At 50.6% G+C, this 24,645-nt stretch overlaps 9 protein-coding genes; 4 read left to right on the top strand and 5 right to left on the bottom strand.

Moving 5' to 3' along the window:
• Window positions 1–6: 6 nt before the first annotated feature.
• Window positions 7–3,195, top strand: RCC_05868 (related to Protein required for hyphal anastomosis (HAM-2); the record flags this gene model as incomplete). The annotated part of the gene is made up of 1 exon (XM_023771132.1): window positions 7–3,195. One exon carries the CDS (start codon window positions 7–9, stop codon window positions 3,193–3,195), a length of 3,189 nt encoding a protein of 1,062 aa, XP_023626900.1.
• Window positions 3,196–3,342: 147 nt separating this feature from the next.
• Window positions 3,343–4,183, bottom strand: RCC_05867 (related to Rossmann fold nucleotide-binding protein; the record flags this gene model as incomplete). XM_023771131.1 has 2 exons in its annotated part: window positions 3,343–4,036; window positions 4,104–4,183. 2 exons carry the CDS (start codon window positions 4,181–4,183, stop codon window positions 3,343–3,345), a joined length of 774 nt encoding a protein of 257 aa, XP_023626899.1.
• Window positions 4,184–4,968: 785 nt separating this feature from the next.
• On the top strand, window positions 4,969–5,707 carry RCC_05866 (uncharacterized protein; the record flags this gene model as incomplete). XM_023771130.1 has 2 exons in its annotated part: window positions 4,969–5,450; window positions 5,545–5,707. The coding sequence occupies 2 exons, from the start codon at window positions 4,969–4,971 to the stop codon at window positions 5,705–5,707; spliced, it is 645 nt and encodes a 214-aa protein (XP_023626898.1).
• A 654-nt stretch (window positions 5,708–6,361) lies between these two features.
• Window positions 6,362–9,025, bottom strand: RCC_05865 (uncharacterized protein; the record flags this gene model as incomplete). The annotated part of the gene is made up of 1 exon (XM_023771129.1): window positions 6,362–9,025. One exon carries the CDS (start codon window positions 9,023–9,025, stop codon window positions 6,362–6,364), a length of 2,664 nt encoding a protein of 887 aa, XP_023626897.1.
• Window positions 9,026–10,763: 1,738 nt separating this feature from the next.
• On the top strand, window positions 10,764–11,645 carry RCC_05864 (probable GTP-binding protein ypt4; the record flags this gene model as incomplete). XM_023771128.1 has 3 exons in its annotated part: window positions 10,764–10,832; window positions 10,903–11,460; window positions 11,514–11,645. 3 exons carry the CDS (start codon window positions 10,764–10,766, stop codon window positions 11,643–11,645), a joined length of 759 nt encoding a protein of 252 aa, XP_023626896.1.
• Window positions 11,646–12,984: 1,339 nt separating this feature from the next.
• On the bottom strand, window positions 12,985–13,940 carry RCC_05863 (uncharacterized protein; the record flags this gene model as incomplete). XM_023771127.1 has 2 exons in its annotated part: window positions 12,985–13,151; window positions 13,223–13,940. 2 exons carry the CDS (start codon window positions 13,938–13,940, stop codon window positions 12,985–12,987), a joined length of 885 nt encoding a protein of 294 aa, XP_023626895.1.
• Window positions 13,941–15,136: 1,196 nt separating this feature from the next.
• Window positions 15,137–18,530, bottom strand: RCC_05862 (related to C6 transcription factor; the record flags this gene model as incomplete). XM_023771126.1 has 4 exons in its annotated part: window positions 15,137–15,795; window positions 15,850–16,974; window positions 17,039–18,333; window positions 18,391–18,530. The coding sequence occupies 4 exons, from the start codon at window positions 18,528–18,530 to the stop codon at window positions 15,137–15,139; spliced, it is 3,219 nt and encodes a 1,072-aa protein (XP_023626894.1).
• Window positions 18,531–22,380: 3,850 nt separating this feature from the next.
• On the bottom strand, window positions 22,381–23,487 carry RCC_05861 (related to F1F0-ATPase complex assembly protein (ATP12 protein); the record flags this gene model as incomplete). Its single annotated transcript, XM_023771125.1, has 1 exon — window positions 22,381–23,487. One exon carries the CDS (start codon window positions 23,485–23,487, stop codon window positions 22,381–22,383), a length of 1,107 nt encoding a protein of 368 aa, XP_023626893.1.
• A 159-nt stretch (window positions 23,488–23,646) lies between these two features.
• Window positions 23,647–24,549, top strand: RCC_05860 (uncharacterized protein; the record flags this gene model as incomplete). Its single annotated transcript, XM_023771124.1, has 1 exon — window positions 23,647–24,549. The coding sequence occupies one exon, from the start codon at window positions 23,647–23,649 to the stop codon at window positions 24,547–24,549; it is 903 nt and encodes a 300-aa protein (XP_023626892.1).
• Window positions 24,550–24,645: the final 96 nt, after the last annotated feature.

The following is a 24,645-nucleotide window of genomic DNA, read 5'->3' as shown; positions in this document are numbered from 1 at the left end:
AACATCATGGATGAGGTGGAGAATCCCACGCTCCCCTTAGCGCTGAATGCAGAGCCCGAAAAGGTCGATGCACCAAAAGCAACAGCAACAGCAGCAGCAATTCTGCCCRCCCTTCCTGCCACTCGAGCTGCAGTGCCTCTCCGACCGACTTTGATCCGGGAAGGCTCTGTACCACCACCCCAACAACCGCCGCCCGCCCCGCCAACTGGTCAGCAACAGTCTGCTGCACTCCCACCCGCGCCTTCATCATCCGACACGATCGACTTCTCCCAAGAAGCGCCCGATAGCTTGACCTTGGCAGATCTCAAGCGGATCCGCGGCAACTTCTTCTCCACTGCGCAAGCTCCACGACAGCAGCTGCAAGAGCACGAAAAGGTCTACGATTTTGACTATCAAGATGCGCAGTCCTTCCCCGTGGAGCTGGAGGAATGGTTCAGTTATAGTGAGGAGGAAGAGTCGAAGTTGAGGACTTGCAGGCTTGTCTTCAACGAAGAATGGAGAGGAGATGACTCTGAGGACGGCGATGGCAAGCTGGACTGGCTCGACGTTACCGAAGATGCTCGGAGGGCATTCCTACAAAAGTGGATCGATGGCCTGCAGGATGTATCCAACGAGCTGAATGTGGCCAGAGCTCTCAGCGTTCTGACATATCTTGCTTTGGGTATCTGGGAGGAGACGGCCGGGCGACAAGAGGGATGTGCGTTGGAGGAGCTGTTTGGAGATTRCAAATTGGGTGGGTCAAGGTTGGAGGAATATGACGGATCAAGTCTGCAGATCCAGTGGATCGTGGCCATGGTTGATACCATCCATTCATGCAACGGCTTTCAGACGATTTACGACACGCTGCGACGAATCTGCGATCGTGATTTCCAGTCGCTCGAACCCGAGATCCCCTCTCGGAATGAATCCCAGATACGTCGAGGAGGAGAGAGTACCGAGTTATGGTGCTGCCTTACTTTGATGTATCTCTTCGTCGATGTCGCACGCACGACCACCAACAATCACAAACTCAAGGCGGCAGTTCTCGCTCTGGAACCCAATTTCCTCAACTACCTCACCCAGATAGTCGCCCGTCTACGCTGGGATGAACAAGCGCCGGTTCCCTTGACGAAGATGCTTCTCCTCGCCTGGAAAGCCATCCTGGTGTCTTTTGGCGGAATAGCCGATGTTGATGCGCTCAAGGCCACCCTCCGTACCGATTCAGATCCCTCATCGGCGTCGGAGGAACGAAAGCTGGACGATCGAGGCCAACCCATCATAACAGCATCACCATTGGACTATCACCTCTTCCGTCAAGAAATCAACTCCAAGTATCCTGCGTACCAACCGCCAGCACCACTCTTTCCGCTGGAGCCGGAAAACAACAGCATACTCCCACCACTAAAACATCGCCGTCCTAGCCTTGCGGACTCGTCGTCGGGAGCTGCCGGCGGGACATCGACGTCGATCATGCATCAACCCGTGCATATTGCTACACCAGCACCAAGTCCGCCTCCCTCACCTGCTGCCCCGGGTAAAGCAGGGAAGAAACAGAATTATCAGACCAATCAGATGTTCCCCTTCCTCTATCCGCCCCTCGATGCCAGCAGTAACGCTCTGGGTGGTAAGGGAAGTACAGAGCTGCAAGACGCGCTGGTGGGGAGGAAATGGGAAGGTTCTGATGTTCCCACCAGTATACTTGAAGCCGCTGAGCTGTTCGCCGGCCGCTGTCGGGCCACGAGGGGTATGCGACAGCTTTGGGACGCCCGGAATGCTTTCATGGAAGAGGAGCGTGGTTGGAAGGATGTCGATGATGCTGACGTGGATGACTTCGATCTCGGAGCAGATTTCAACATCAATTTGGAAGATCCTCCAACCAAAATCGACAAGGATACGAAGCGCAAGATATCAGTCAAGGCGGAAGGAGACGCAAACTCACTCACTGATTCGCAACGTCTCCTCGATAAGGTCAACGACTACTACCGAGACTCACTTCCGCACCTTCAGAGTGTCGTCATCATTCTTCTCAAGACCGTCTTGTCTAATGTCACGGATCTCGTTACTAAGGGCAATGGATCCAATGGTCTTCAAGCAGGAATCCAATTTAACGACATGAACAACGCACCCGACCTCACAAATGGCGGTATGGACACTAACAGTACGACAGCCGAGGAACTCGACAAGCTTCGCACTCAAGAGATTGTGCAGAAAGCTCTCAGTGGTATTCTAATACTGCTCTGCAAGTGGTTCAAAGTCAGCCATGTCTTGCAATATGAGTACTTCACCCAACTCTTGCTCGACTCTAACTACGTCCCGCTCGTGTTGAAGCTCTGGCAGACCCAAGATATCGGAAGAGCGTGTCATTATCGAGTCGAGCGGGCCGACAAAGGCTTCTGGTACTTCTGCCATGCTACTTCTAGGAGGAGAAGGCCATCTTCAAGTTCCTCCGAGGAAGACGACATAGACGATGCCATCCCACCACCTATTAAACTCAAGCGCGAGCCGTCTCCACAAAAAGCGGCGGATGACAATCACTCACCGGCTTTCCCAAGTGAAGTAGAGTCTCCTGAGGAATCTGGCCCGCCAAGCGCATCATATCCTCCGGAGATTGACGAATTAGGCTACCCAACATCACCTCTGCCGCCTCTCCCAATCAAAGTCTACAGCTTCCGAAACCTCTTCAGCAGTATCAACCTGCTCCGTGTACTGCAAAAAGTCACACGCCGAAAGACACACCGTGCACTGTTACTCGTCAGCTACAAGAGTTCCAACCACCTCAAGAAGGGACTACGAATTCCCGTCCCGATGCTAAGACTGTATACCCTCAAACTCTTCAAATCCCAAGTCCCATTCTGCGRACGAAAATGGAGACAAGGAAATATGAGAATCATCACGGGAGTCTGGTTGGGTGTGAGGAGTGAATTGCGAGACGATTGGCTTTGTGGTGGGGGTGGAGGTATGGGAGGAGGTTGGGTGGGGGATGTTGACGGGAGTGTCGAGGATGCTTTGCCGCTCGAGCAGAGTTTGAGGGCGCTGACGCATTGGTGGAATGTGAGGAATTTTCCCAGTGTGATGGGCATAGAGAAGGGTATGGCGGAGGCTGAGGGAGATTATTTTGCAAGGGAGCTGGAGAAGATGGAGGGTGGGAGGGAGGTTGATGGGAGTGAGGATCCTAATGGAGAGGAGGGTTGGACAGGACCTATTGAAGGGTATTGAGGAAGGATGCATACCAGTTAGAATCCAAGATGATCTTTCCGGTCAGGAGAGCCCGAGAGAACGAGAGTCCAGCAAATGTCCGTCATAGCTTCTTTAACCATTCTTGCGTCTATATGCAATCTATATGCAACCCTCCTCGGCGACATCTCACTGCTCCTCCCACTTCAACTTGAACCTCCCTTCCGAATTTTGATAGTCCTTTAAACATTTTACTACCTCCTCTCCACTCCTCGCCTCAACCATGATATCCCTGTTACTCTCACTCACAAACCCCGCTCCCACAGCCGTCTTCACCCACTGTAAGATGCCATCCCAATACCCTTCCACATTATACAACACGATCCCTCTGGCATGAATCCCCAGTTGATTCCAAGTCACAACTTCCATCAACTCTTCCATTGTTCCATACCCACCACTCAAAGCCACGAACCCGCCTCCGGGACCCGAGGAGATGACTTCCTGAGCCATCATTTGTTTCCTCGAATGCATATCCTTKACAACCGTAATTCTTCCATAAATGCTTTCATCTATCAATCCCTTTGTCTCAATCAAATGCTTCGTTACATCCTCATCTGCTTGTGCTTGTGCTTGTTGTTGTTGTTGCGGATCTTTCGCAGCTTCGCTGTTGACATTGCCTCGCTCATAACGAAGAAGTGCTTCAGGAATCACACCATGCACGGCGTCTGGTCCGGAAAGTTTGACGAGCGTTTTGGCGATTTCACCCATTACGCCTACGGTTCCGCCGCCGTAGACGAGGTGGATTCCGCGGGCGTGGAAGGCGTGAGCGAGTTCTCGGGCGGCTGCTAGGTGTGCGGGGGAGGTTCCGGGGGAGGCGCCGCAGCTAGAAGAAGAAGGTTGTGATTAGAGGGTGCGTTTTTCGGGGAGGGACGGGGGGATATGGGACGTACAATACGCATACCGTAGGTGGTTTTGAGGTGGGTTGGGTTGCTGCTTCTATGAGCTGGTCGGCGCCGGGGATTGCGGACATGTTGAACGTTTGTTGAGTGGATAGATGTAAATATATGGAAGGGTTTAGCGGTTGTTAGGAAGCTGGTGAGTGTGAAGTTGTGGAGAGGTGAAAGTGAGTAAGTAGGTATATGGAGAGAAAAATATGTGTCATATGCAATCCTACATGTACGGTACCCGTCGTCGGACGTGGGAACTAGTGGCCGCCTTTTGACAGCCCCGCCAGCGAAGTGAAAGCGTGGGAAAGCTAGTGGAGGATGGTGGATTGCTTGTGCTTGTACTGCTCAACAAGGAAAGTGCACTAGAGGGAAAGGTGAGTCGGTGAAGGAGTGAACGTGTTTCCACTGCGCTACGAAGTGAGGTACATGTACATACTTTGTCATATGCTGGCGCGGAGATCAGATGAATGCCGTCATGGCGCGCCCTGATCTCCACGCGATGAATTGATGGATGCTTGCTATCAGTCGGTCGCATGTGACTACAGAAAGTGAAGCGTGCGATTGACACTCATAAAGTGTCTTGCGCATGCTTCACGATTCTACTGCGCACAGTCATAACCATGTCCTACATGCTCTCCAACATCGACGACACGATCTTTTGAGGCGACCCACAGATCTGGCTAGTCGCTTACCTAAGCTACATGTACGTTCTCACCTGCAGTGTGATGTTCCGAGCTTCCTCAAGTTTCGAGATTCCGCTACGCGTGCAACCGTTCCCTTTACTACCTTACACGCTCTTTTTTTTTGCGCTCTTGCATACGCTCTTGCGGCTGTGTTACCTCTGTCGCCGCCCTTGCCACCGCGCCTCATGCGACCAGCCATCGACATAGAGCAACATCGGGATGAAATCGAACAGCGCATTCGCGACAAGACATGGAACACTACACAGGCAATCGCGTGGCTACGCGCGAACGGTACAGAGATCAAACCTACAGCTTTCAAGAAGCGACTCAAGCAATGGGGGGTGGAGATCAAGCCTAGACGGCAGATAGACGACTCAGAAGTAYAGCTCAAACAGAAGGTTGAGGAGCTCTTTTGGACGCGGGACATAGGCGATGATGAGTCCTGCAAGATACTCAACACTGAGGGACATACTATATCGGTATGGCAGTACAAAAGGCTGCGTAGGTCTCTAGGCCTGAAAAGGAGCATATCAAAGGAAGAGCAGGCGGATCACAACGCYGTTATCACACAGGTGTTGACAGACGAACTCGCTGGTACCACTGTGGATGATTACGGATACCGCAATCTTGCGAGAGCTTTGCGAACGAGACATCATCTGATTGGCAGGTAGGCTCTTGCTCGTCGCTCTTATACAGGGAACCTCATTCGCGGTTCCCCTGCTCTTGGCCGCCCTCACCACGCTCTCGCTAATTATCCCTAGGGACCGTRTCTACAGCATCGCTCGCAGGATGCATCCTGCAGGCCCTGCCGCAAGGACAGTCGGTGGGCGAGATCGTGTAGGCTCATCGCTTCCTAGGGCCCGCGAACCTGATCATATATGGCCTCTTGATGGCTATTGCGAGCTGGAGTACATGCCTCACTGAGCATTCCGATCAATAAACGTCTGTCCCAGCCGATATCTGACTTGAAAAGACTTTTTGCGCAACATCCGAGACCTCGCCAGCATTACAAATGTCTTCTTTGCTTGGTTTAGATGTCGCACGAATCTGAGGGCAGTGGGCTCACTTCGCCGCTCAAAAATCTTAATGTGAGTTTTGAATATTGTTCATCGGGACAAGACATCCTCAGTCATCCTAACAACGTCTTAAGGCCTCGCTCTCTGCAAGCTCGACGATTTTAGGCCTATTAGAACCATTACTAGTAGCAGAGTGGCTTATTAATTAACCGAGAGAGCATATCAGGGCGCTGGTCTTATTAGTGATATCTCATATCGACAGCTCTACAAAAGAGATGTGGCATGGAAGTTTTCATAGATTTTCTTTTGCCCTCGATGATAAAATACTCAACTTGCCTCATGGCCATGCCGAAGCTCTCCAATTCACACTCAATCAACCCGATGAAGAACAAGAAGTAGACCACAAATGTTCTTGAACTGGCTGGTGAGAAGGAATTGGGAGCCACGYTCCAGCTTTCAGCCTACGAGCCATCTTCAATCCGCTGTACGGATGAAATATCGCAAAATTCTGGCGTCCCGGAGGCTGACCACATCAAAGTCTTGGATGACACGGACGAGCAGCTCAATGGAAGTCCTTCCACAGGACATTGTAGGCCTGCTGCATCGGACCACTCAGATGCTCCTCCGCTTTCTCGATGTTCTCCATGAGCTCCTTTTGAAGCTTCGCCTCGATTGRATTGTCCACATGCTTGGACTCGCACATCATATCGAAGCTCGCGTGGAAATCCTCGAACACATCTCCGATCTCTTGTGTGAGACGCTGCGTCTCCTTGTCCACCAGAGCTTCGAGGTCTGCCGTCATACCTCTAGTGAGCGCGGCCCAGACACCGTTGACGCTCGTGACTTCCTTCTTGAAGACTGATTTACGGTACAAGGGCCAGCCTCCCTTGGGTCCAGGCTCTTTCGGCGTGCCTTTGGGGACCTTAACGTTCTTCATCGTGCTGATTGTCTCGTAGACTGGGAGCATTGCAACCACGATATAGGCGTCATCCTCCGCGAAAGTAGCTTTGCGGCGCGCGTCTTCGATACCTGCCAACAGCCTGTCTGCCGTGGCTCGGATGCATGCACCCAGCCGTGCCTTTTCACTGTAAAGAAAGTTCATAAAAGGATTCAGATCCACAAAGCAAGAGTTGGCGTCGTGGCCCAGTGCCTTCACCATGCCTCCGAAGAGAGCTTCGATATCAGTCTCCATAGTACTCTCGAAGTTCGAGAGAACGTGTGTGGAGCGAGTGACGGAGTTGGAAATATCAGCTGCTGCGAGAGACACTAGACCGGCACTCATGTCGACGGCACAGTTTGCGCCGCGGGCTTTGCGGTGCCCAGAGCGCTGCATTAGTGTCATGAATGGTCCCGTCTTGAATTTATCCTCCCAGGTGGAGCAGAGGGACTCGGCCTTCTTGCGCCAATTCAAGTCTGTGGTTGAAGAGTTCGGAACCACGATCTCAAGGATGCTTTGCTGGAATTGCTCAAATATGCTCTTGATGATCTTAGGGATTTGCCTCAACGGCGCCTGGATGTGGACATCCAGGTCTGACTTTCGCTCGATCGGGGTCCTCGAAGTGTAGAGTCGCAGGCGACTGAGGAGCGAAGATATGCTGACATGTTGCATATGTCTCGCTTCGTTAAGGCGGGCCTCATTCGGAGCTGTCAAAAGCCATCTCCTCAGTGCCGGGATCTGCGTCTCTTCGACAGACAGGACCGGGGTCCGCTTTGGAGGAAAACCTTGCAGATGCGTGCTGTACACTGTGTTGGAGATGGAAAACACGGGAATCGGGGCGGTAGAGTTGGTGACGGTGTCGAGCTTCTCCTGAAGCTTGCTCTGCGTCTGAGCGCTGCGCATGTGGATACGATGCGCTTTCTCCGCATTCTCGGCCAGTTTCGCACGTACCTCGTAGTTTGATTTGGCTTGAGTCAGCTGGGTCAGTAGCTGCGCGTCTTCGTCGCACTCGGCAAGTTCGTTCTCCAACTCTGAAACTTTTCCCATCATATCCGAATGGTGGTTTCTCAGTCTCCTCATGGTGTCCTTCTCCCTCTTGGTACCCGCCGGAGTAGTAGCGTCGCCGATGTCGTCGTTCTTGGTCACAACAATGACAGTCCTGTCTGCTCCACGGCTGTTCATGAAGCGAACTTGCCCAGCGATGTTGGGGTCGTCACGGGCGCGAGCGGCGTTCGTCACAATCATAGCGTGGGTTTTCTTGCGATTGTACTCAAGAGCACTAAGACGGCGGGTGCGATTGAGATCGGACAAGCCGGGAGTGTCCAAGAATACCATTCCAAGTTTCGTGAGAGGATCATCGAAGTGGTACTTCACCAAGCGAACCATAGGCCAGAGAGCCTGTGCAATGGTGCCATCTTCCGCGTCAGGCTGGGTGATGTATTCTGTCAAACCCGAAAGTAGTTCGCCAGGTGTCGAAGCAGTGACCGTTAACGAGAAGTTGTGGCCGCCCTTGCGACGGATTAGGTTGTCGCACCAATCGAAGAGTTTTCGGAGAATTTCTGGATCGTCCTCTGCATTCGCGCCGTCGAGGAAGTGGCGGACGTCAGCCTTGGTTCGGCAGCTAGGCTGGTCCCGAAAGAGAGACACCAAAGCCGTAGTGACTTCATCAGAAACCGCTTCAAGATCGTCCTTGTCTTCCCCTGAGCGTGGTCTCTCGTTGTCATCTTCTTCCGATCCATGGAATGCGCGGTAATAGTCTTTGAGATAGCTTGACAAGATCTCCCGCTGCACCTGGGATTTGAAGAAGAGAACTTCGGCGAGAAACGGCGCCTGTTGGTTTTTCTTCGCACGAAGGAACTGGTTGCTGGCCAGCGTGCAGCTGCCGCCTTCGTCGGAAGAGCGCGCAATGGGACCACACTGGAACAGAGAGTTCAGGGTAGCACTCTTACCCGTGCCCATGAGACCGCTGATACACGCCATAATCGTGGCTGACTTGTCCGTGATGAGACATTCCTCGACCAAGTTTACCAAAGCAACGGTAAGATCTGTGGAGTATTCGTCTTTGGCATTTTCGAAAGGTCCCGCGAGGAGATTGAAGAGGAGCGTTTTGCCAGACTCGAGAGTTTGCCACTCTTTGCTTGATGTCACCGATCTTGGGGCTGGTTCAAGGCTCGGATCGTAAGGCGGAACCTTTTTGAGGCTGATGGGCGCGCCGGCAGGATCGACTGTGTCGTCATGAGGGCGTTTAGATGTGTCGCTACCTCCAGAGGTTCCAGGTGGAGGCGCCATGTTGGGCGTCTTCCGCTCGACACGATGAGGCCGTAGTACTATTGTTGATGAGTATGATGTGAAAGGACTGTGGCGATATCGAAGGTTGATGAAGTTGTGAAGAGAGGTGTTGAAGGTTATTGAAGTCGTGAAGAGAGGTGTTGAAGGTTGACGAAGTTGTGAAGGTTGATGAAGTTGTGAAGAGAGGTGTGAAGGTTGTTGAAGGTACGCGGTTGAAGGGCGACTTTGGCTTGTGAGCGTCGCGGAACGCTCCAGGCAGCAGCACGTCGAAAATTGGCTGCTGAAAATCTCAGTGGAGGGTGAATGAAGTTGCTGCAACCGCTGAGCACCTCTGATCCAGCACCTAGCCTATTGACAGAGAGCGGAGAACGTATCGACGCCAGCCGTATAGTGGTATTGTCTTGAAAAGACCGCTCGGGTGGTGGGTGCAATTGTTCAACTCGCCGTGGAGGTTGCTATTGTAGTAGCTGTGTCGTAGTGTGATGATGTTAGGATTAGGCAGTCGACGGGCTTGAGATATCTGAGGACAGTCCGACTTGCAGCTGACAGTCCAAGGGCTGATGAGATTGAACGTTGCCGCCCTACCTGTAAGATGCAAAAGTTTTGGATTTCCTGCAACAAGGACGGTACGAAGAAGACATTATTCGATAAAACATTCGACAAGACATTCGACCATCTGTACTTGACTCTCCGTAAGGTTGCTGCTTTTTGTGCTTGTAGCCTCCTGTTCGTGAGCGTTGTCGTCGACTCACTACAAGGAGAGGCGGCAATCTTCAACATTTGGCGGCCCTTGGTCGTTCGCCCACTATGTAACCTGCGAACCTTGCTCTACCTGAAAGACTAGGTATCGACCGCGTCGCGGAACTTCACTGTCTGGAATATCGTCGAGCGATTGAAACTTCTTCTCGCCGAGCGATTGAAACTTCTTCTCGCCGACGAAGTAGTGTGGGGCGTAAGACGCCATAATGGATGTTGATGTTCGAGGTAAGAGAGGATCAGAAGATTGACGGCTATTTATACGGGCAGTGGCGAGCACCAGATGCAGGTGAGGTCAAGAGTGAGGTCAAGAGTGAGGTCAAGAGTGAGGCCAAGAGTAAGGCCAAGAGTGAGAGACCTCATGCTCGGATGAACTTCTTCGTCCAGATAATAGTAGAATGCATGACCGACAATATGTTGCATAAACCACTGTAGCTGCAAGATGTGTAGTATGGGCCAGGAATGTCGAGTGGATCTGAGTAGTCCTTCTTGAGCGCTTGCATGAGGCGGGCTGTGGCGAAAGGTTCTAGGTGGTCATCAGAGGACTGCCGTCATGTTCCGCGTGCATACATGTTGAGTTCCCTATCACGCGACTTCCTCTGCAGGATATAAAGCATCTCGACGTCTCGACGCGTTCGGTAGAACGCGACGGGATGTTAGGGAAGCCCCGATTCGGCATGGTCTTCGGCGGAAATGAGCATGGATATGGAGCCTGTTCGTTCTGCAAATTGGCCGTTGTCGTTCGAATGCAGCAAGAAAACATAAATAATGTATTGCCGTGAGGTTGCGGAGTATAGGGGATATATGCTGCATGGCTCTTTCCGCAGGCTGCCGCGTGACACCCTGGTCATCACCACGTGCGATCGAGCTTTATCCAAGATAGCTCCCGTCATCCCGTTTGATCCATCACATCGCAGTGCCAGGACCACTTCCTTGTTTTACAACACCCTTTCCCACGACAAAAAACTCCTTCTGCGTTATCATGGCGCAACCCTACGACTACATTTCCAAAATTGTGTCCCTAGGCGACTCTGGCTCAGGGAAATCCAGTGTATGCCTCCCATTCCCTCCCATCATTCCCTCTTTCAGCAATAGCTGATACAAAAATTGATACACCGTAGCTGACGATCCGCCTCTGCGAAGGACGCTTCGTCTCCCACCACGATGTCACAATCGGCGTAGAATTCGGCTCAAGGATCGTCCCCGTAGGCCCACCCGCAAGTCTCGAGCACAATATCAACAACCCAAGCAGCAGCAGTCCCACGGAACCGGTGGTGCAAAATACTACAGGTGGCAGAGGTGCGAAGAAGGAACCCGAGCAGAAACATATGAAGCTCTCATTATGGGATACGGCTGGGCAGGAAACTTACAAGTCTATCACGAGATCCTACTTTCGAGGCGCATCGGGGGCACTGCTGGTCTTTGATATCTCGAGGAGGAACACTTTTGCGTCTGTGACTGCTTGGCTGCATGATCTGAGGCAGATTGCAGAGGATGATATCGTTGTGGTGTTGGTGGGGAACAAGTCTGATCTCGCGAAGGATAAGAGGCAAGTCGAGGTGGCAGAGGCCRAGGCGTGGTGTAAGGAGAACCGCGTGATGCAGTACGTGGAAACGAGTGCAAAGAGCGGAGAGAATGTTGAGCGGGCGTTCTTAGAGGTTGCAGAAAGGATATATCAGGTATGTGAGGATGAGTGATGGGCGATGGGTTTGTGGCTGACACGTGTGGGCAGAATATCGAGGCTGGAAAGTACGATCTGAATGACCGAAGAAGTGGTGTCAAAGGTCCTGGAGCTGGAGGTGGAAGGGCTGTCAACTTGGGAGCTGCGGATCGCAATGTCGCGAAGAAGGCCGGGTGTTGCTGAGGTGGTGCTAATGATAAGATTCACAGTTTGTCGATGCGTTCAAGCCGGAGTGTGCAATACAGGAATGAGTCTCCAGTTGTTTCTTGCTTTCACCTTTGAGGTCGAGCAAGGTGAGTGATATCTCGCTTATTGGTCTGCTCGCGGCGACCTGCCAGAGCTGCGATGCAGTTACCGTCTTAGTGCTCTTGAGTACACCCTCACTCTTGACCTCACTTGTGTCTGGTGCTCGCCACTGCCGGTGCTCGCCACTGCCCGCATAAGTAGCCGTCAATCTTCTGATACTCTCTTACCTCGAACATCAACCTTTCACCCTTCTTCCACACATCCTTCCTTGCACACACAACTTCCCCATCCCCTCCAAGGGTCAACAGTTCATCATGGCGTCTTACGTACGCCCCACACTACTTCGTCGGCGAGGAGAAGTTTCAGTCGCTCGACGATATTCCAAACAAGCAAATCCGCGAGAAGTTCCGCGCCGCGGTCGATGCCGGTGAAGCTCACACGTGGCTTCAAGACTACCACTTCAAAGTCGAAGACGTGCCTAACCGCCGTTAACAAAGATATTCCAGACAAGCAAATCCGCGAGAAGTTCCGCGCCGCGGTCGATGCCGGTGAAGCTCACACGTGGCTTCAAGACTACTACTTCAAAGTCGGTGCCGGTGAAGCTCACACGTGGCTTCAAGACTACTACTTCAAAGTCGAAGACGTGCCCAACCGCCGTCAACAAATTGGCTGCGAAGGTGGAGGCAGATAAGAAGGCTGAGAGGGTGGATTGGTCCTCCATCCCGCTGGTGGAGCCAAGGTACCTCAGAGATTGGGGCACGAGTGATCAGCTTTATCGCTTGTACTGTGCCTTCGCGGCTCGTGATGGGAACGGCATTTGAGATTAGTGAGATGTGGGTGGATAGTAGCGGCTGGGCCGTGAAAATATTCTACCAAAATTCCAGACCCAGCGACACGATTTCACTGATTCGGATTCTTCCTGTGAAAAGAGAAGTCATCGTCATCGTCTACACATGTTATTCACGGTGTCGGACTGTTCAATCGTAATCCTCATATCGACAGCTCTGCTCTTTTGTGACATCTAGTGCAAGAATTGCGGAACTCGTTCCTTCTAGCTCGCTCAAATCCAGAGCTGTCGATATAAGGATTGTTCGCCGGGACAAGTTATCCTCATTCATTCCCGCTATGACCTAACGTATCGCTCTCTACAGAATCGACGATTTTAGGCCTGCTAGATTTCCAACTACTAGCAGAGTAGCCCGTCAATTAAGCGAGGGAGCAGTTGAGGGCGCTGCTCTTGTCGATAATTTCTCACATCGACAGCTCTGCTCAAATCTCACTGCTTCTCTTCGCCAGTAGGAATACGCATTCCATGTCTTCCAGCATAGTCCGGACTCTTGAATTCCGTCCAGTCTTTGAGAACATGCTCATCGTCCAATCGAAACACCTCCACCTTCAACGGGCGACAGCAATCCAGCATGCTTTTCTTCTCGCCACTTTCACCTAAACATAGAATCAGCAGGTTGGCCATGAGGAAGCATCTGTGAAAGTTGGCATCGAGAGGACAAACATACCAGCCTTCCCCTCTCCCCATTCCCAAGTCGAAAGATCTCCACCCGGACACGTCGACAAAGCCATCAACAACCTCTGCTCCGCAAAGAATTCAATATAATCCCCCTTCTTCGCCGGCGAAGCCTCCATGAAATACTTCCCATCTCCATCCAACCCAGTCACTTGGAACACATTTAGCACATCATGGACATCGAATTCCGTCAGCCCGTACGGCAGCACCGCTCTCGTGAGATTCGAATGGCAATGGTAATCATAGTCATCTCCAGAAAGCATCTTGTTAACATACGGATCACATCTCGTTCCCAGCAAATCATGACATCTCCCTCCCCATTTATCAACGCCGTAATCGCTTAGTGAGTCTCCAATGATAGTACACATGGGTCGTAAGAATGGTAGACAACTCCACAACCGATCATAGACTGTGACGTGACTGGCATGAAGTTGTCGTGTGCGAGAAGCCCAGAACCGTTCGCGAGGGTTGTCGTAGTTCCAGATATTGACATCGCCGACTTGAGGGCCTTCGGGTGTTGAGAGTCGGACGATGGATCCCGCTGGAGCTTCCCATGCTTTGCCGGAGCGAATGTCGAGGGTGAAGGATTGGATTAATGTGCGTTTGGCACTGGCGACGGAGTTGTAGAAGTCTCGATCTGCGTGGAGGATGGAGCCTGGGGTTGCGTGGTATGCTGGCTGAGGTTGGGTTGCTGAAGTCGAGGACGCCATTATTGTGGATTTCGCATGTACGTTGGAGCAAGGGCCGCCGGAATTGAAGATTGCCGCCTCTCTATGTGGTGAATCGTCGACAACGCTTGTGAACAGGTAGCTATAAGCATAAAAAGCAGCAGCCTTGTGGAGAGTTAAATACGAATGATTAAATGTTATCGAATGATGTCTTCTTAATCGTCGTTATTGTAGGAAATATAAGATTTTGGCCTGCTACAGAGAGGGCGGCAACCTTCAATTTCATTGGCCCTTAGAGCAGACTTTCAAGCTACTTTAAGTACTGTGTTCGCCGAAGTCGCGAGTTGATTAATGCTGCATTTCCGGTTTCATATATACAGCTTTTCGGATAGCTCGTATAGCCACCTGCCTTACCGTAAACCTCTAGGGCCATTCTCTTTATAGTAAAGAAACTGCCTACGCCTAGAAATGGGCTGGTGACATGATGAAAATATCAGTGCTCGGTCGGCAAMGCTAGGGCTCGGGGAAGTAATTTTCTAGTAGTTCCTAGGTAACCTGGGATCTTGCCGTCGGATGCAGGGTAATTGGCTAAACGAGCTATCCGAAAAGCTAGGTACATCCAATGTATTGAGCCGGAGAAGCTGCATCTGTCAATAATCCACGTGGAAGTCCAGGAAGTTGAGCTAACGAAACCACATTGAGCCGCTCTCCTCTTATCGAGTGCTAGGAGTGAGACCAGCGGCCCGATGTGGTTTAGATTTTGTCATAATCGGCTATTGGAGTGCATGGTACGATACAGGCGTGAGAGTACATCTCCAAAGCGTCTCGACGCATCGCAGCGGATCGAGCAACGTAGAAGGTTGATCACTAGCAGAGCACTGGGACATTCCAGTTGAGAGAAACATGTGGAAGCCGTTAGATCACAATTGGAGATAGTATTGTCGATCATGTCATTCACTTAGTCTTACGATGAAGTTGTTCATCTTTGTTTGGCTTTTGGCCACGACGGAGGTACCTGCCACTAGGAGCAAGCTAACCGAAGTCATTCACTTAGTCACTGTCGAACTAAAGGCTAAAGTAAGTGAATTAAGTGGGGTCCCTGCGGCACCTTCCTATCAATTGGTTCATGGGAGTTGTATACAGCGTCAAAGTACATCCGTACCGGGGTATCTAAGATCATCATATCGTAGTGACACATAACTCCTGATCACATCCTCGATCTTACATGCCCACCTCTTCTAGGCATCTTGCCGATTCCCTGAACCTTCCGCACCGCCTCCAACATGATGTGTAGGATCGTATGGATAGCTCGCCACCAAGTCGTGTGCTGGATACGAATCAAACCAAGGCATCATATCCAATCCCAGCATGCTCATGTCGACGTCTTGTGATTCGATCATCATGTCTCCATTCAGGAAGTTCATCGGAAATTGTGCATCTTGCCCGCCGGGGAAGGTGGATTGAGCCACGTAGGGCGGGATCATGTTACCTTCGATCACCGCGCTGTTGCTAGAAGATATTTGAGGATGCAGATTCTGTGGTTGCTGATATGGTACACCAAGAGACGCAGCCGGGGAATGGCCGCTGCCTTGCTGTTGACTGAATTGTGGCTTCGAGTTCATTGAAGTATCCGCGTCGGGCCCGGCGACAACCATCTTACTAGGATAGTAGTGTCTGGCGACTTCCATCGTGTTATTTTGTGAAACTCCTTGCGAGCTTTTCTGATCCATGCGTGAGGGTGCGTTTGATACCTGGCTCATGGTAGCGTGGAAGTTTGCGGGATTGCGTGAGGTCCTTCGCGGATCGGCATTCTCCCCATTGCCAAAACCGGTAGCATAGTGCCACGCAAGATTGGTAGAGGGAGAGTTCATCGTCCCTGTCAAGGTCCATCCGATGGCTGTTCGATTTGAGTCAGTTCCTCCAACCACGATAAGTTCTTTTGCATGCTCACCTTTACTAGGATCAACGCCGCTGTCGCTACCTGAAACTCGCGCAGGATCCTTCGATGACCAGAAGGGAGACTGCATTGAGACCTGCGACCCTGCCGCCGCATAAGGACCCCAGCTCAGCTTCCTTCGCCATCCTGGCGAGGTGAATGATGGCTCCGGACGAGGCTGTTCCATCGAACACTCTCCCTCCTCGGTAGTATAAAGCAGTGGATCTTCAACACCCTGAAACTTCTGGTCCAGTATAGTCAGGATGTACTTTGTTCCCGCCCAATAAGTCTCTAGCGATTGCAATGCTTTATAACACAGCTGGTAGTGCTGGCTTGCTGCAGTCGCCAAAAGCGAATGCTTGGCTAGTTGTGACTTTGGCCCCCCTACCCCTATCTCTGGCCTCACCCCTATCTCTGGCTTTACTCCCATCTCTGAAGCCGAGGTCGATGTCTTTCCTACTTCAGAGGGAGTGCCACTGCTAGTAGATGGAGCACTCTCTGAAGCAGTGTCCTTGCTCCGATTAGGGCTACTCGCTCGACTTTGAGCTGTACTTGATGCCGTCTGCTCTGCAGTTTCTTTCAAAAAGGCACACGCAGCAATGTAGATCGGCTGGGTTGTGAAAGGATTGCCCAGAGAAGCCTTGGCGTCCATGAGCTGCGAGTAGCTCAATATGTCGGCAATAGTCTTCGCACTGCTCATGCTCAGCTGCTGTGAGTTTGGGAAGAGCTGCAGCATGTTCCCCTCAAAGGTCTTCAGCAATGTGGGTTGATGTAGGAGCACAATGAGCATGTGGAACCAAAAATGAAGAAGTACAAAGTTGGTGCCTTCTCCATTCTTCATGTAGTGTTGGAAGCTGACCGCATCAAAATGCAGTCTTGGGGAAAGACCTTGGTAGAAATTTGTGACCYGAGTCTCCATCGCCGCAAGTCGTCTTGGTGTCTCTGTCGTGACATCCGAGGGTTCTTTGATACTGTTCAGCAAGTCTGCTACTCGACCATAAAGATGAACGATGCGAATCAAGGCTGGGAATGGAGCAGGCCAGTCTGAATTGTTATGCGTATCACTCATGGGAGGAAAACATATTTCGATTTCAGCATCGCGAAGTGTGCCTCTCCGACCTGTTCCAGAAGACACAACCCCTATGAGAAGAGCCAGAAGCATTAGATAGCGCTCAGAAACTGAGAGCGATTGGGGGATGCTTACGATCAAGGAAGAAAATGGCCCAGAAAGTGTCGACTCGTTCCTGTTCAACAGCTCTGGTCTCGTCAATCTCGCGGCCCTCCTCGGAACTCTGCTCTGTATCACTCTTCTGCTTCGAGTTGTCTTTCGAACCTTCTGCTGCAACATTGCGGCCCGATATCGCACTGGAGTTGGATTTCGTGCCACTGTGTCCTTGGCGCTTCACCATTTTGGGCGTTGGTCCGTCTCGCCCAACGTGCTGCAGACCCTCCAATTTGTGCAGTCCCAGGTCCTGGGCGAGACGAATAGATATCCCGAGATACATCCATAGTCCACTGTCTCTCTGCTCGCCAAATTCGTTGTAGGCAAGAAGCAGAGCAGCCTGCGCAGCAGCTACGCTAGGACATGCAAATGTGTCCACTAGTGCCATCTTTGCGCGCTGAGCGAATGCATGACCATACTCGGCGGGGCTCGCATTGTTGTCTCCATCACGAGCCGCTTGTGTAAGCAGAGTATGTGTGGAGAAGCGAGCCGCTAGTGCGCAARCTGCATCTACAAGGATAGCATCGACCTGCTTCTCCTCAAGATCCCGTAAAAATCGGCGTCTCTGAAGGAACGGATAGTTGCATCCAAGGTGTGAGAAGAAGGTGTTCGCCAGGTGTGTGATAAGTTCGCTAGGAGGCATCGGCGATGTGTCGTAAAATGGCAAGTTGAGTGGCGTTCGTATATCGGACTCGATGGCAGCGGGAGTAGAGTAAATAGATGCTCCAGATCTTTCGGAGCTGAGTGTATTGAGTAAGGGAGGTGACCGGATGCTGCCGCCGTCGGTGGAGGAGTGACCAACATCCGTGTCTTGACGTTTGACCTTGACAACCATCTGCTTGAACCCAGGCATGATAGCTGTTGGTCCTAGCCATCGGAAATAAGGCATTCGGTTTCGAGGCCCGGAGAATAAGGAGTCTCGCTTTGTGTCATCTTCATTTGATCGTGGCTGGCTGTCGGCAGCAGCTGGTGAAGGACCCCCAGAATGACTGCGTGCAGGCTTGTGGGGGTCACAATTGCGCGTAGAATCTCCATTTGAAGTGCCCATAGACTGTGTTCTCACATGGCCCGCGGAATTAGACTGTTCTGGTCCCGATCCTGGTGTGGCATCTGTCTCCGAATACGTTCGCTTGTTGGTGGGAGCTGCGGCGGAGTCTGCATTATTGTAACCAAGACATTGTACCTTGTTCTGCTTGCAAGTGTCGCAAGCTGGCCGCTCTCCGCTACAAGCCGTCTTACGCCTGCGACAAGTCTGACATGCTGCTCCAATACGTCGTCTGCGAGGCGCGTCAATATGCTGAATCCGACCAACCTTTTTGCCTTTTGCAACTGACCTTTTGGGCAAGGGAGCTCCAGAGTTAGTCACGAAGCGTAGGGCTTTCGGCGGCTGTGCCTGTGGCTGCACATTTCTTGTTGGCGGGGGAGCAAGTGGTCGCTGCTGCAAAGAAGGATCTTTTTCATCGGCACGCTGCATGGTTCACATGGGTGTATCTGGGTGGCGCTCGCGTTGCCTTCTCACCGCCCATTCCTAACGATTTTCCACCTGGACCCACTTGAATTTCGGGCGTATATCCAGCCAAGAATCGTGTATGCGATAACTACTGACAGGGCTGAATGGGTCAGACACAAAGGTTCGATGCAGTTGAATCGAGATTCTGTGGGGAATTGCGGAGAAGCTAACAAGGTTCAAGGCCGAGATCCGGGAACCCTCGGGAGCAGATTGCTGTTCGGGCTAGGGATGGCATCCGTAGGGTACATCCCTACGTAGCCTACGTAGCCTACGCCGTAGGCTACGTAGGAAACGAGAGGTAGCCTACGCTAAGGCTTTCGTGCACGGACGCAACGGTGGTGCGAAAGCTGGCTTTTCGTAAAAGGTAGCGACAAAGGAGCCTCTAATAGCCCGCCCCTAAGAGGTTAAAATCGAAAACTAAAGGAGTTCTTAGGCCTATAATTAGCCGGTTAGAAACTAGTTAAGAGTGCTTTATTTAACTAATTAAGAACCGTACGAGTCGTTTACGTAAGTAAGAGATGTACGCTATCGTTCTAAATTATATTACTATCTACTACTATTACCGTCGTACGTATACCCGTTATATCCGTTAAAGCTGTCTCTCTACGAGTGCGATCTCTTACTAATTAGCGACTATTACGACAGGTTACTAGGGTGTCTATAGAACTATATATACTATTAGTTAATGTTATAATTAATAGCGTTATAAGCTAACTGCTATAGTTGCTATTACTACTATACTATTATCGCCGGAGGTGGAATAAATAGCGCTAGTAAGGGCGCTCTAACTAGTAGAACTAGCATTATCGCTATCGCCGTCGCCGTCGCTAGCGGACGTTATTACTACTACGGCGGTAGCGGTAGTAGTATATCCTTATCTAGCTCTTTATCTATATTAATTAAACCTGCTATCGCTACTATTGCTAGCTCCTTAATTAACGTATCGTCTATGTAATTAAGCTAGCGTAGTTATAGGCCTGCTACTACTAGCTCTATTTCCTTCTCTTTTAGGAACTAGAGTTCCTTCTTACGCCGTTCCTTCGCGGTAAGGAGCTTATTATATCGAAGCTAGTAGCGGTTACGCTCCTTCTCGCGCACTTAATCGGTAAGTATTATAGTACGGCGGAGCGCCTTCTTATTAAAGTAGATAAAGATAAGCATCTTAAGCTTATAGATAGCGAGCCGCGCGCGGTAGTTATCCTATATCTAATTTATCGCTAAGAAGGCGCGCTCTAAAGGAACCGAATTAGCTAGTATATTATATAGCCGAATAGCGATATTAGCAAGGTTAGGCGCCTTATGCTTAGCGCGGTCCTAGTAAGTAAGGGGATTATCGCGGTAAGCAACTAATAATACATTAGCCTCGCTAAAGATGCTAGTTTACCTTCGAAACGCGGTAAGTTAGCGCTCGAAATAGACTAGCCTATCTACTAGTATATAGTCGCTAAAGAAACGGTCTATTACCGCCTACTACTACGTCGTCTACGTACGCGAGATAGTTAGATTAGTAGTGTTAAGAGCCTACGTAGCTTAATAGATATCGGTAGTTTACGTAATAAGGCGGYTATCGAGGCGCTAGAGTATCTTATTAACGTGCGGTACGCCGCTCTAAGCGATAGCAAGGCGTAAGTTACGCTAGCGCGGAAGCACTTAGCCGATATAAGAGCGGTCGCTTTCGCTTATTAAGTAGAACTACTTAATTATTATTAAGAGCGTATAGAGGTGTTCGAGCCGTATCTAAAACGCGCTATCCTTAAGCAACGTAATAGCGTAGTAACCGCCCTTAGTTATATTACCGTCGCTATTACGGAATAGCCTATTACTATCGAATGCTATATTACGGAGGCATTTACGTCTAACTATAAGAGAGTTAGTAGTAGTAAAGTAAGAACCCTAGCGTATAAGGACGGCGATAGCTATCGCGCGTAGGAATAGCTTATTATCMGCTATAAACTCTCGTAGAATGCCTATTATCTTCTTCGAACGCTTTAATAACGCGGTAAGGAACGTAACCTCTATAAGCGTAGTTACGTAGTAATCTACGCTACGGCGCGTTTTGCTATACGTAGTAAAGTCCTTAATAAATAGCTATAGGCCGTAACTATCGTAGAGCGAACAGAACACGTGCTTCGTTAATAGATTAGCGCGAAGGAGTTTATGTACTTTTCTTATAGTTTCGTACGTATTCGAAACGAAGGAGTTCTACTTCTAAAGGTTACCGTCTAGTATCTATTTAATCGCCTATAATATTAACAACTCCGTAAGAGTAACCGCGTCTTAATCCTTACCCTTTATATAATAATTTTCGAGGAATAGCGCCTATTCTTTAGGCGTGTTAACGTAGAGGTTATAATGCCGGTTACCGCTATTCGAGTCGCTCTCGTCTAAATATAGGTTAAGGTAGCTATAGCCCTTTACGTAGTTCTTAACTTTTATTAAGGTACGCTAGTAGTCGATAGGTAGCTATAGGTTAGCTATCGTCCTCCTATTAGGAAAAGAGTAGGTATTATCGAACTTCCTAATAAAGTCCGTAAACTCTAGATACGCTAGTTTGTCTATAGTTACGAAGGCGTGTCTAGACGTAAAGAGGGCGTAGCTCTATACTAGGTCGCGTACTTTACGCGGCGTACGGCGTAGTAGTATTCTATCGACCTTATACTACTACTCTTTCTACGGTAATAAGGTAGGCGTAATCGTCGCCGGCGTAGTAGGTAGGGAGTATATTATACGGTAGGTTTAATAGTTCGTGTAGTTAGTAAGGTGCGCTTCCTTCTTAGTATTACTAACTATTTACGGAATAGTAAAGGTAAGGTAGTGTTTACATCGTTTTCTCTTCGTCTTATATTTAGAGGCATAATCCTCGAATTTAGAGTTTATCTAATATGCCTCGCGTAGTATAATCTGTTAGCCGAATTAGATAATTTATAAACTATATTAAAGCGCTAAATTAGGGCTTTCTAACGAACTAAAAATAATGTATATAGGTGGTGTGGTTGTTATATAAACCTCGCTGTCGCCTACCCCAACCCTAACCCTAAGATATTTCGATAATACTAGCGTAAGGTTGAGCTTGCCTTTCGGCCTACTTCGGAGCAAATTTTCACTTCTCCGGGCTTTATCCGAAGGTTCGACTGCGTCATTTGCGGCCGCTCCCGGGCTTGATCTAACCGCGAAGAGCCTAGCGCTTGCCTCATTGAGCTAGCGTAGCCCATTATAGGCTACGTAGGCTACGTAGGCTACGTAGGGAATTCGTTCCCTACGTAGCCTACGCCATCCCTAGTTCGGGCAGGTGCTGAGCCCGGATGCCGAATCGTCGGGCTCAATGTTGATGTTGTGCCAATAATACCGTGATATCGTAATGCTTTGATCTGGTATTGGAGGAAATCAAAACGGAGGGCCGCATGTAGTGTTGTTAATATGCACTCGTGAGGCTGAATATCAACGGCACTTGCATTCCTCCGCTGATGAATGGTACCAGCATTTGCCTCCGGTATTGTTTGCGCCTTATAGGACGCCTGATGTTGCGCTTTGGGATCGCCGCCAGTAATATGCTACACATGCTAACTGCGCCCGCCATCGGGTGCGCCAGAGCTGCGATGCATTTATGGTACCTGCAGCAGCGAATCCGGCAGAGTGGATTCTGTGCCGTGTCATTCCGCCGATTGCCGCTGGAGGGAGGAACTTGCAGACGTGCTGCGCCTGTGGCCTGCCTCCACATCACGAGAGCCTTACCGAGCACCAGCGTTTGCAGGATTGTGAGGGATCATCCTCCTGTACAAGTTACACTCGCTATACAACCATCTACATCGGATGTCTAGCTGACCAGCAATATCGCACTGCCGAGCTGTCGCCTCAAGTCCTCCTTTTCCACATCATGTGTGTCTTCAACCTCTCCCCACTGCTGGGTCTGATGTACAACCTCAAGCGTGGCAACTTCGATAGCCTCATCAATACCGAAAGCTGGCTTCTCCACTTTCTGCAAATGCTCCCACTCCTGACTCCACTCCACAAGCAATCGTGTAGCAATCAGCAAGCTCTTGGTTGCCAGTATCCCTCTTTCCAGTGCGGCCAGCTCAAAGGGTGCAAGGCCTGATATCCAGCCACGGATCACCTCCACTGTCATCTCGGGCTGTGGCGTAGGCATGATACTATCCTCGCCTAGCACAGGTACGATGTCCACGCCGGGAAAGACGTGTGTTGTGAGGAAAGCGATGATTGGTTCAGCTGCCTCCTTCTGTTGTTGGCGCAAGTTCTTCTGAGGCGCCTTGTTCATGGAAAACTGCTCATGGATATTCTTCTCCGGCGCCCAACATAGCAGCGTATCGGTGCTGAGGTAGCGCAAAGCCATCTTCACCACGTGTTCACGAAGTGAAGGATCGCCTTTCATGTCTGCCTCCTGAATGTCGATAGCGCGAGACGTGAGCGACGTTAGGGGGATGTAGTGCTGTTTCAATGCTTGCGCCGCGGAAATCAGCATCTCCCATTCCAGTGCAATTGCCGATGCGAGGGCACGCTTGCGGTATGGCAAAGTTAGGATCTGTCTTCCAGATGTCCGCACAGGACGCGTATCCAACAGAATCTGTAACCCGCCATCATCATCCTCCTTCACATGGACATTCTTCCAGAAGCGTCTCTGCAGAACTGAGCCAGGCTTCGCAGCATTAATCTTGGCATCCTGTCCTTGCCGGATGTGGTCTGCAAGTGCGCGCTTTCGTGCCAATCTTTCTTCTGGCTGTGTCGCGGCGGGTTGTGGAGCATTCGGTGGCGGACCGGGTACAGTGGGATGCGCAACCGGCGTGGCGCCTGGCGAAGGAGTGGTATGTAGTTGGCATCGGCCACAAACGTATGGAATCCTTTGCCATTGTCGGCGTGCGCTCAGCGAAGAGGCCGCCCGAAAGCTCGATCTGATGGTCGATTCCATGTTGATGGTTGTTGGATCAAAGTTGTGCAGGCGATGGTTACATGTAGTGATCGCGACGTCCAATGATTGACGTCAGACATCAATATTTGATTAAAGGAAGCGGCACATTTCACTTTCGATCATCAACTCAAACCTCTACAACACAATCAACATCACATCATGCCGCCTAGCAAAGAATCTGGAGCGCTCAAAGAGCTATTTCTTGCTATTGGAGCTCAGTTCCCATCAGATGGCAATTCCTTCCTGGAACGAGCGGTCTACGATCAAGTCCATCGAGCTGCCTCAGAAGCTTCGGGCGTGAGCTACAAAGATGGCATCGTTGCAGGTCGGCCATGCCTTTGGTTCTATCCGGAGAATGCATCCTCCAAACATGTCCTTGTCTACTTCCATGGCGGCGCCTACGCTTTTGGATCACCGATGAGCCACAGGAAACTGACTGCTCATCTGGCCAAGGCATGCAATTGCATAGCTCTTTCTGTCGATTATAGACTCACGCCCGAGGTCTCATATCCGGTACCATTGGACGACTGCGTAGACGCCTATAAGTGGCTACTGGACAATGGCTACTCTGCCGAAAATATTGCATTTGCCGGCGACTCAGCCGGCGGCTCTCTGGCAACATGTGTGCCGCTCGCAGCGATGGCACGAGGACTCCCCAAGCCGGCGGCATCTGTGGCGCTCTCTCCATGCTACGATTTGACCCATTCTGGAGAGACCATGAAGACCAATGCCAACAAAGATGTTCTGAATGGCATGGAGTTTTGTACCAAATTAGCTGATAGATATGCCGGGAAGGTGCCCAAAGATGACCCCATGGTCAGTCCAATCTTCGCCGATATGAAGGATTTACCACCACAGTGGATATCATGTGCTGGAGACGATATGCTGCTCGACAATGGAACGAGGCTAGCGGAGAAAGCCAAAGCGGCTGGCGTTGAGGTTGTAGTTGAGATTCATGAAGGCCAGCAGCATGTTATGGAATTCATGGCTGGCAAAGCGCCAGAGGCTGATGAATCCATTGCGAGGATTGGGGAATGGGTTAGGAGCAAAATCGGTTCATGATCAATCGATCCATCAACCATCCATGCGTAAGTTGGAACGCCCATAGCCAGTCGAATCCAAGACTTCTTACGAATACATCACCTCGTTTCACCATGT

The sequence above is a fragment of the Ramularia collo-cygni genome (assembly GCF_900074925.1).
Source record: "Ramularia collo-cygni strain URUG2 genome assembly, contig: RCC_scaffold08, whole genome shotgun sequence".
In the NCBI taxonomy this organism is placed as follows: domain Eukaryota; kingdom Fungi; phylum Ascomycota; class Dothideomycetes; order Mycosphaerellales; family Mycosphaerellaceae; genus Ramularia; species Ramularia collo-cygni.
Note: the sequence above shows the minus strand (reverse complement) of the source record. Positions and strands in the feature narration are given on the sequence as shown.